The 12,102-nt window shown below is 33.8% G+C and overlaps 1 protein-coding gene across 1 annotated transcript; it reads left to right on the forward strand.

Annotated features, from left to right (window-relative positions):
- The first annotated feature begins 1,405 nt into the window (after positions 1-1,405).
- Positions 1,406-3,475, forward strand: LOC112500259 (L-type lectin-domain containing receptor kinase IX.1-like). The gene is made up of 2 exons (XM_025103667.1): positions 1,406-2,179; positions 2,252-3,475. The coding sequence occupies exons 1-2, from the start codon at positions 1,406-1,408 to the stop codon at positions 3,473-3,475; spliced, it is 1,998 nt and encodes a 665-aa protein (XP_024959435.1).
- The last annotated feature ends 8,627 nt before the right edge of the window (positions 3,476-12,102 follow it).

Raw genomic sequence — 12,102 nt, forward strand, 5'->3', positions numbered from 1 at the left:
TTTTGACCATTAGATCGTTAGTTTATAAAGTTGATCAATGAACATAAATTGGTCTCACGGGTCTCACGAAAAAACCCTTGGTCTCACGTGAACCCAACCATATATATATATATATATATATATGGGCCTAATCAAATGAGAACTGATTAGTTTGTGGTAACTGCGAGGTCCAATCTCAACCACAAATCAACGGATAAATTAAGAAATTAATAATTATGGTGGTCTGAGTTAAAATTATAATTAGAGGGCATATTAGATATTTTTTAAAAAAACTCATTTCTCCTCTCTCCTCTTTCCTCTCTCATCTCTCCGGCCTCCGGTGAAATCGGTATCACAGTATATCACAATGGGTATCACATTGTGTATCTTTGTTTTTAAAGTTTGAGTTGGTATCACAATTGTATCACAATATATCACAATGGGTATCACATTGWGTATCTTTGTGATTACTTGGTACCTGCCGTATTAATGTTCACCGGAGGCCGGAGATTGGAGGTCGGAGAGATGAGAGAGGAGAGAGAAGAGATGATCTTTTTAAAAATACCTAAAAAGCCTTATAATTATAATTTTAACTCAAACTATTATAATTATTAATTTTCTAATTTATCCGTTGATTTGTGGTTGAGATTGGATCTCACAGTTACCACAAACTAATCAGTTCTTCCTTGAATAGACCCATATATATATATATATATGTGTGTGTGTGTGTGTGTGTGTGTGTGTGTGTAGATATATATAATATAGGAGCGTTCAAATAAAAACCACTCAATTTGTACAAACCGTGACAACCACATTCAACTAATCATAATTTTTCATTTTGTTCATTTTTTTGTAATAATGAGAGATTGATTAACCATTTTTATTATGGATGGTGTTAATCATGGATATTAACATCTTCATTATTTTAATTTTAGAGAAATACATGAAACAGTTTCATTAAAATTTCATTAAATATTATATGAACAATTTCATAACCATATATGAAACAAATTAATCAAAAAAAGTATCATATGAAACAATTTCACAAAATTAAACAATTTCATGAAAAAAATTCATAAGATTAAACAATGAAATCGACGTATGAGGGTGGTTTGTACGGTTTGTACAAATGAGGGTGGTTTTCATTTGATCGCTCCTCATATATAGTATATATATATATATATATATATATATATATATTCATATTCAATGTTAGCCGGCCGGTTTTATTAATTTGATATTTCACAGAATGAATCAACGATGCCACTTTGTTAAGATAAATTAAAAAAAAATTCTAGTTTAAAGCAACCCATGAACGATTCATCATCTCAATAATCTTCCCTGCATAGGAAGGTTGACACATACTCATGTAATCGACAAAAACAACTATTGGTTGATCATGGCTACTAATTACTTCCTTCTTTTCATGATCCCTTATGCAGCTTCACTAAGTTTCAATTTGCCAAATATCGGTCCAACAAATCAAAATCGGGAAATAATAGCTAAAGGTGATGGAGCTTATATCTCCAGCAGTGGAATCCAGGTGACCCCAGATGAAATTGGAGATCGGAGACAGAAAGGAGGACAAGCGAGATACTTTGAACAACTTCATCTTTGGAACAATGCAACTGGGGAGCTAGCAAGCTTTGCTACCAATTTCTCCTTTGTCATTGATTCAAGGTCGAATGGAGATTACGGTGATGGCCTCACATTCTTCCTTGCGGAGGATAATTCTATGATCACAAGCGGTGGAGCCATGGGGCTTCCGATCGATCCAAACACCTTTCTTGCAACGAATCGATTTGTTGCAGTGGAGTTTGATACTTATGAGAATGATTGGGATCCAAGAAATTCTAAYRATATTTACATAGGCGATCATGTAGGTATCACCATAAGCAATCTCACTGGTCGCTCTCTCACTTCTGTTAGATCTCAAAAATGGTTGAGTAATATAACGGGTGGGGCAGATTGTCAAGCTTGGATCACATATGATTCTATTTCTAAAAACCTTAGTGTTTCCTTCACGGGTTTTCCAAGTAATAGAATTGTACGTCAGGATGGACTTTATTACACCATTGATCTAAGAGATGTGTTAACGGAAAAGGTCATTTTTGGGTTTTCAGCAGCAACTGGAGCTTCATTCCAAAAAAATAACGTTAAATCTTGGAGTTTCAGTAGTACGGATGTACAAACTGTTGAAATCAGCAGCCTACCACCGAAAACTGACCCAAATYCACTACCACCGAACCCCGGCCCAGATCCAGTGGRTAACAAAAAGAGCAATGTKGTATTAATAGTTGGATTATCTGTTGYAATCACTTTTCTRGTCGTGCCTGCCTTTGTTTTGTGGAGGAAGAAGCAAAAAAATAGGGAAGATGAAGCGAAAGAACTTGAATTTAATGCCGAGATGAACACTGAATTYGAAATGGGTAYCGGGCCTACAAGATTCTCTTACCACGAATTAGCTCAATCTACTGGTAACTTTACAGAGGACGAGAAACTTGGGGAGGGAGGTTTCGGTGGGGTTTACCGAGGTTTCTTAAAAGATTCGAGAACATATGTAGCAGTGAAACGGGTGTCCAAGACTTCCAAACAAGGAATCAAGGAGTATGCATCAGAAGTCAGGATCATTAGCAGATTRAGGCATAGAAATYTGGTTCAACTCATTGGTTGGTGCCACGAGAAAAGAGAACTAMTGCTTGTTTACGAGTTAATGGAAAATGGAAGCTTAGATTCACATCTYTTCAARGCAAAGAGCTTGTTGACATGGGGCACAAGGTACAAAATTGCYCATGGCCTTGCTTCTGCTTTGCTATACCTACATGAAGAATGGGAGCAATGTGTCTTGCATAGAGATATCAAATCTAGTAATGTGATGTTGGACTCTAATTTCAATCCAAAGCTTGGTGATTTTGGGTTAGCAAAGTTGGTTGATCATGAGAAAGGCTCACARACAACAATGTTGGCTGGAACCTTGGGTTACATGGCTCCTGAATGTGTAGTGACCGGAAAGGCAAGCAAGGAATCAGATGTGTTTAGCTTCGGAGTWGTTRCATTGGAAATAGCTTGTGGGAAAAAACCCATCGAGTACAAGGCTCCAGAAAGGCAAATAAGATTAGTAGAATGGGTTTGGGAGCTTTATGGGGYTGGGACTCTTTTAGAAGCAGCAGACCCGCGACTTGGGTCAGATTTTAAGGAAGAAGAAATCAAGCGTATGATGATTGTTGGGTTATGGTGTGCACACCCTGACTCAGATATCCGCCCATCTATAAGACAAGCTATTCAAGTCCTGAACTCCGAAGCTTCTTTGCCCATACTCCCCTCAAAGATGCCGGTGGCGTCTTACTTGTCTCTTCCCATTTCTTCATCACACGGTGTCGCTTCCATCATCCAAAATCAGTCGTCAAGTAGCATTGACAACACAGATTCCTCAAAGCAAAATGCAACTTCATCAACTGCTTCTCCATCTGTGTCACTGTTGCATTCTATGCAATAACATGTATTGAGTTTTCGTTAATACCTTCCCCGATCAGAAAATAGAGTTTTTCTTCTGAATTATACTATTTAAAGAATCATGAATCCAAAGTATATAAAAAAAAGGTAATATGTTAACTTCATAATATGCATTTTCAAAATCATTATCATAATTTCGACCATTAATTAAAATCATATAACATTTGTTTTAATTTTTATACAAAAAAATTCTAATTTATATTTTTCAAGCATAAGTTTTGAATTTTGACACCAACGGGTTTCAAACAAGAGAGAATAGTATAGAAACAAAGATGGTTAATGGATATTATTGACAACACAACCTACAAATGTTTAACCCAACAAATAATTACCGATTATCGATAGATTTTTGAGGAAAGGAAATATATATGTCGATAATTTGCCAATACTTACTGGTTATCTTCAAATCCCACTTCTGTCACCTGCGCACCCAGCTAAAAGACAAAAAACTATCAAATTTGACCCAGGTCCACAATTGTAACGGTCAAATCTGTAATTGCGACGGTCGATTCTACAATTTGATTTTTTTTTTTTTTTTTTTTGTGTTTTAGTTAGATCTGCAAATAAAGTACATAGGTTTTACGGAAATAGTGATATTTATATATATCAGAGAGAAAAATGACTACAGACCAATTTATGTATGAGAAACAACAATTTTACTTAAAAATATCGTCTATGGTTGTATAGTTGCTAATTGAGTGTTGGCTGTTGACTAAGTCAGCCCTCATTTTTAGACGAATAACTGAATAGGAACCTTAACCGGCCTGAACAATTTAAAACTAAAGGTAGATTCCAATATCTTAGTCATGTTTATACATATTGAAATTGACACAAACCAATTGTCTTAATGGTAAATAGACCGAGTCCACGGAATATATTAATTAGAATTTTTTATTTATTATTTTTAACAATTCATATTATTAAAAGGAAAGGATTTCATCAATAAGTTGAAAATGATACCAATATAAATTAGAATTTTATTTATTATGTTTGTATGATAGTTGCTAACTGCACATAATATGTATATATTGTTGTAAACATAGGTGTAACAGACCCGTTCCTGACATTTTTTAGGCCCTGGGTGAACGTAAAAACAGGGTCCACTGCAAGAAATAAGGCAACGACTTTTGTCGTCGCAAAAAGTTCATTTATAATCAGAAAGAGTATATAACAACGACATGCTATAACTTGTAGCGGAAACATGTCATCTCTAAAAAGTGTATCGTCAGAGTTCACTTTTCTTGTAGTGACCCTCAGTGAGTACGAAAAAAAATTCAATAATTTTTTTTCATTAGTATAAAATTGAGTACAATAAGTGCTAATAATTTAGTGAGGAAAGAAATCTTAATAACAAGAAATATGTGTTATTTTGATACAAAAAGAGAATTCGTGTGAATGAAGTAATCATGAGGGTCAATGTGACATCAATAATAAATAAGATTATCAAGGTCTTTTATACAAGTAAACAAATAAGGATCAATAAAAATATGAAAGAAAAGATGATCCATTGAGATCCAATAAGAATAAATAATGAATTAAACATATAATATGCAAGCTTAACAAATGATTATTTGAGCACTTAAATAGAATCTTGTGGTGTGATGGAATCCCAATGAAAGATACATAAGTCAAACAATTGATGAAAATATCTAAATTCTATTTTCCTTCTTTCTTTGTTCAACTAAAATAAGATGTTAAGATTAAAAGTTTATGGAACATTACATATATAAGAGACATTTCTAAATACATCTAGTAGAAAAAAATTTATTCATTAATCACAAAACCATGAAACACGTCATAAATTATAAGAACAATAGATTGATTGTCAAACAATAGTAAAATATTTTATGTAGAAGCAAAAATAGATAACAATAGTCAACAAAAACAATTAGAACAAGATAACCAAATAGCAATAGTCAATAGAAACAGAAATTGATAAAAATATCGAACAAAAATATATAGCAATAACAAACACATGATCTTAAACTTGAATTGTTGAAGCACAAAAACAGTCAAGCATATAGAGATAGCAATAGCAAATATCACTAGACCTTATTGGAAATAAAAAAAATTAGAGAGTCAATAAACAATAGCATATAATAAATGACCAATTAATTTTTTTATTTTCTTTTCGAATGTAATTAGTTGATATATTTTTGTGCCCTTATTATCTACTAAATTCTTTTTGCTCCTTATTATATGCTACAATTTTTTGTTTTTTTTTAATTTATTAAATTCTTTTAGACTACTATTGTATTTTAAGGGGAAAATTTGGGCCTTGGGCGTGCGCCCGTGTCGCCCTCCCCAGGGACCGGCCCTCAGTATACATGATATATCATTGATACATGTATATATGCATGTGTATATGTGAATGTATAGATAATGTGTGTATTGTTTGATAACAACATATGATGTATATATGTATATATGCATGTGTATATGTATGTTGTATGTACATGTATAATATACAACCAGGGTTGGGTTTTAGTGAGAAAAAAAGTTATGCTGAGAATCGTAAAAAGAGATCTTCATCTTTGAATCAATCTTAATTGAATGACAATGCTAATGAGTTGTATGGTGTATCGAGATGCACCTGATCGGTTCTCTTCTAAAGCGAAATCCAAGGTGGGCATGAGATTAAAAGTGATCATTAGTTTAGATATCTTCTTACGCTTCTTACCTTACTCTTTTTTTTCCACATAATCCTTCGCCTATATATGATCATAGGGTTGGTTCCGGAGAGATAGAAGGTTAAGATGAAAAGCATAAGAAGAAATCTACACCATTGGATGCACATTAGGATGAAATGCACTATATCAATTCATGTATCAATCGCGATAAATAGGTGGGCTTGAAATTAAAGGTGATCAAGGGTCCACAACTTTCTTACGCTTCTTACATTAACTTTTCTTCTTACACGATCCTTCACCATGATTATATATATAGGGGATTAATCATTCGAGGACGCCTAAAATTTTGATAACCTTGAGAGCTCATGCATCATGTGTTATTTTATATGATTTTTTCTAACTAGGCATAGTATTTAATGTATTGATTAATATATATTTGTTTCACACTGTGTTTGTTTTATACGTATTTATTTCACAATGTGAAATTTTTTACGTGTATTATATCTTTCATAAGCACGCCAAAATGTTCACATATTGAACTGAGTACATGTGAAACAAATATATGTTAATCAATATTCTAAATCTTAGTTTTAGATGGAAAAAAATCATATGAAATGACACATGATACACAAGTTCTCAAGGTTATCACAAATTCTTGAGTTCTCAAAAGAATACCCCTATATATATATATGTGTGTGTGTGTGTGTGTGTGTGCGTGCGCGCGTACGTATGTGCATGTCGTGTGTGTGTGTGTGTGTGTGTATATATATATATATATATATATGTGTGTGTGTGTGTTTGTATATCTATATTTATATACAAATGAATGTACATATATTGTCATTAAACTCCGAAAACTCGGATTTGGTCTATTATGTTTGTCAGTTTATAATAGTTTTGGTCCATCCTCCTAACAGCCGTTAACTTTTTCTGCTAAGTCCAACTAAAGCAGAGGTACTAAAGTCAATTTAAACTCTTTTTTTGTTAAATCCAATACCACACCGTTAAATGAAGGATATTTTAGTCATTAAGAAAAATATTTAATGTTAGTATTTCTATCAATCTAGTATTATAGTAATTGAGCTTTTAATAAATTAATTTATTCGTTATTAATTATATTTGTGTTCCCCTTCGGACTAAACTATATAAAGTGTGTGAACACCAGTGCAACTTGTTTCCAAAAGTGGTTGGTAGTTGGTAGGGGTATTTATGGGTTAGATTGATCGGGTTGAAGACATTTAAACAACCCAACTTAATGTTTGCGGTTTGAAAAATCTTAACCCAATCCAACCCAAACTAAAGTGCAACCCAACCCGTACGAGTTGGTCGGGTTGGTCGAGTTGATATTTGGGTACATTCAAATATTCTTCTAACCTTGAATATGTTATTTCTCTACTCATAATTTCTTTTTCATCATCAATCATTTGATACAACTTATCCATATTTCTTACGTATATCACATTCAGTTAATTTTCTCAATTTACATATATATGTTCACAGTTAGTGAACATATATACAAATGGGTTATATAGAGATGTGAATAGATTGAAAATATGTGTATATGAAAAACATATATGATAGTGTAATTGTCTAATGTATATATTAATAGAAATTCAACAATCATCTTAAATCCAAGAAATAAAAGGATATCGGGTTCATTGGGTTAGGTTGGGTTCAAATAATAGTAACTCAATATCAACTCAATAGCTATGGTTCGACAATTTTACAACTCGATTAGACATTGGGTTGCTTCGGATTGGGTTATTTCACGTTGATACAATCAGCCAACTTGAAACAAAATACAACTTCATCAACTGCTTCTTCTTCCATATATGTGTGACAATTGCATTCGATGCAATGACATGCATATATTGTAATGGTATGAGATAAAGTGAAAGAGAGTTCAAAGTGAAAAAAGTTGATTCTCCATCATCAATTTTTTCGTTTTACATATCTCAAAATTCTTTTGGACGTTTGTACATGGTACACGAATACGACACGAAAATACATGAGAAAACTCATTGTCCTACGTATGCTGCAATATGGGACAGGAACGAGTGAGATTGAATGGGGCTAAAAGAATTAACAATCTATCCTCATTTAATATAATCCTAATATGGTATTTGGTTTAATAGCCATCACCGCCCTTCACTTCCACCACTACCACGATAAGTAGGGGTGTTCAAAAAACCATTAGACTGCTCAAACCGGCCGAACCAAGTTAAATCAGACCGTTTTTTGGCGGTTTAAGAGGTCTAGCGGTTTCGAAAATAGCAAAATCGGACGGTCTGGTCTGCGGTTTGGAACTTTTTTTGGGCGGTTTGTACCAAACCGACCGCCAAATACATATAATATACATATATATATTATTTATTTATTTAAGTATTAACAAGCCCAATTTTTTTAACTTTATGGGCTATGACCCAAATATATCCATAAGCCCAACATAAAGCTTAACATCTAACATATCAAATCCAAATGAATTGGTGCCTAAAAATCCCTAAACCAGTAAACATATTGACACATTTGACATTGACGGTCTCTACATTTTGAAATCTCTCAAGAACTCTATCAATCTATCGATTTTGTTAAGAACTCAACACTCAAGAATTGAAGGTTGTGAAGTCGTGGATTTTGTTACTCAATACTCGCAGTGGAGTTGTAACTTTATTAATTTGTTTGTTTTCTAATATGTATTATATAGTTATTTGTTTGGACTTTGGATTACTTGGATTTTGGACTCAAGAGCTACTTAATTATTACATTTATTTGTTTGGATATTTTGTTTTGTTAAAATGGGTATTTAATCTAAAAATTCTAAACTATATATGTTTTTGTAAGTTTAATATTTAAAGTTCATTAAAGGTCCAAACCGTCTAAATCGGTCAGGCGAGACCGCCTTTTCGTGGTCTGGTATGACCGGTCTGGACACTTGATGATAAACTGTTCGGTTTGAAAATTTATAAACCGCCATAATGGTTTGGTTTGTGGTCTGAGGGGTTAAACTGCCCAAACCAGACCGCGAACACCCCTAACGATAAGGCACCTCCACCATTACCACACCATCATTGGATATCAGTACCACCAGAAAAGCAAATAAGTTTAGTCGAATGGGTTTGGGAAGTCTATGAGACCGGAACTCTTTTAGAAGCAGCAGATCCACATCTGGTGTGGGACCTTGAAGAAGAAGAAATGAAGTGTTTGATGATCGTTGATCAGTCACTAAGTTCCACTTTATTTTCTAGTCAATCACTCCTCATTAAAGCGTTAAAATGGCAAAACCGAACTATGGTTTTTGTATTTTGATAGGTTCGTAAAGTTTAGAGCAAAAAAGGGATAAAAGGGGGATTTTTTTACAGCTTTGCGAGACTATGGCATTTTAAGCGTATCTCACTCATACGAGCCCCGATTCAAGCGATTCAAGATTCCTTGGAAATCAAACAGACGGGCCGACAACTTTCATGTTTGGATATTTCGCAAATTCGAACTGCATCTAAGTCTAAATTGGATCCAACAGGTTCGATTTTGGTGGTCAATTTCGTTTTCACATTTGTAGTTCAACGACATAATACATTGGTGATTGAGATTACTTTGAATATTGTGGTTGTTGGGTATTGATTTGTTCTTTCGATGGTGATTTGGCTTTGTGTTTTTACATACAATTGTTGTGACAATGCTTAAATATCAAAAAATCGTTGAATTTTCCCACTTGATAATGAGCTAAATTCGTTTCAAGGTTGACGTGAAACCCCATATGTGATCCAATTTTGATTTGTTTTTACTTAGTTTATTTTGGTTTGAATTTGCACAATAAGTATGAATATATGTCGTTTGGGACAGAATATGACAGGTTTTGTCGGGGCTTAATGTTTGGTGTCCGATTGGTTTGAGTTTGGACTCCAAAGGTCAGATGTGCTTGGAAGTCTCAGGTTCGAATCCAAGAAGGAACAAAAATCCCCTTGTAGCCACAGAGGTCCAAATGCGGTGATTCCAGGCTATTAGCAAAGCTGATGGTCGTCCTAGTCAGCTCCCATAGTGGGTTGGATATCCAGGTTAATCAAAAAAAGATATGATAAATTTGTATGTGTTTAAATTTGTTAGAATAAGAGAAAGAGAGGGCCAAAAGATTGTCGTTTGTATTGAATGAATATTGTTGAAACGTTACAAGAAAAGGAGAAAACCTAAGCTACTTATATAGGATAGTACAGAGGCCTAAACCCTAAACCTAAAAGCCCATGGGCTTATATATATGGGCCTCTTATATACAACTAACAAAATTAAACGTGTTTTAGTAATTGGTTGGCATAACTTGGATAGTCCATTGGTATCCCCCGACCTACTGAACACAACAATGTAGGTGGGAGGACGGTTGGTTTGGATAGGCATGGATTATGCCAAGAGTTGTATCAGTCCCTTAACATGTTCGGTTTACAATGCATTTAAAATTGAGTATTTCATGAAACTCATTGAATTGATGAAACACTTGGGCTAGTAAGAGACAGTTGACCTTGACTGTTTCTCATCGTTGGAACTCTTTTTCTCAAGTTCGTTCTTTTTAATTTTTCTTATAAAAAAAGCCAAAAATATTTTCTATTTATTTGTTTTCTTAATATTAATGCAATTTTTCTTCAAAGCTTGATTGAGTTGGTGTTAATTATGCTAAGCAGATTTTGATTTTGAGTCTTAGTCTTTGATAGGGATGGTGCTTTGTCCCGACCCGGTGGGGAACCCGGTTCACCCGACCCGAACGGGGACGGGGATTCCCCGCTAAAACGGGTCACGGAGCCGGGGATCCCCAGTAGACTCAAACCGGGGACGGGGGATGTTACTCAAAACGGGGTCGGGGCCGGGCCGGGGATCCCCGATAGAATCAAACTAAAATATACTATTTATGGGGATTGACCGGGATTTTATCGGGTTTTGACCGGGAATTTGACCGGGGACAGGATGATAATCCCCATACCCGCCGGGGCCGGGATTACAAAACCTGCCCCATCTCCGCCCCGTTGCCATGCCTAGTCTTTGAGCTTAAACCGAATTAATTGAGTAGTCTATCTAAGCGACACACGTGCATCCAGTTAACACAAATAATTCACTTGACCATTGAATCCCTGGGAAGAACGATGTCCAACTTACCCATTTACTGATTTGAGTTTGGTTTATAAATTTAAACCTTGTTATGCTTTTAACGACGTGGGCAACAATCGTGTGCGCACCTCGACTCAAATCTCCGCCCGTCAAAGAGGAAACTTATTCAAATATTTGAAATTTGCAGTTGTCACTTCAAATCATTGAGATCTTTATCAAATAAATGCTCATAATGTCTCCTTTTACAGATATCAGACAAAGAGATACGTTCATACGTTATTTAAATAATTAGAAAAAGCAAGTAAAGCATGAAACATTAACTTTAGTTTGTTAAAAATTAATTAATTATATGACGTATTTATCCATATCTATATACACTATGTATTTAAAATAACGGGTAATTATTCTATTTATTTTAATTAAATGGTAATTATTAATGTTATGACATATTTACCCATGTCTATTAAGACCCTGTTTCTTAGGAAATCAGTTGATGAAAGGGTAAAAAAGAGACTTCGTTTTGAATTATAAACAATAGTGTTAACATTAAACATACATATTAAAATATACTAGAAGGTTACTTGCGTAATGCAGCGAGATACATCTTGATTTTAATATTTCATTTTATTTTGTATCTCAGTCGATGTTATAGTATGTGATTTTGAAAAAATAATGATGTTTTTATTTTTGAATAAAATAAAATTTGAAGATATCATAAAATTTTGACAAAAATATATCGATATTAGTGTCAAATTAACTATTTAAAATTTCTATTTTTTTGTGTAATTTTTTAATTCAATTTTTTTTATTATAATTCAATTTAGGTTCAATAACGACGTAATTTATATTTGGTTTAATAATATAATTTTCTTATAAAGATAATAATTAATTA

This window comes from Cynara cardunculus (genome assembly GCF_001531365.2).
Source record: "Cynara cardunculus var. scolymus isolate 2C chromosome LG 17, CcrdV1, whole genome shotgun sequence".
Lineage (NCBI taxonomy): Eukaryota > Viridiplantae > Streptophyta > Magnoliopsida > Asterales > Asteraceae > Cynara > Cynara cardunculus.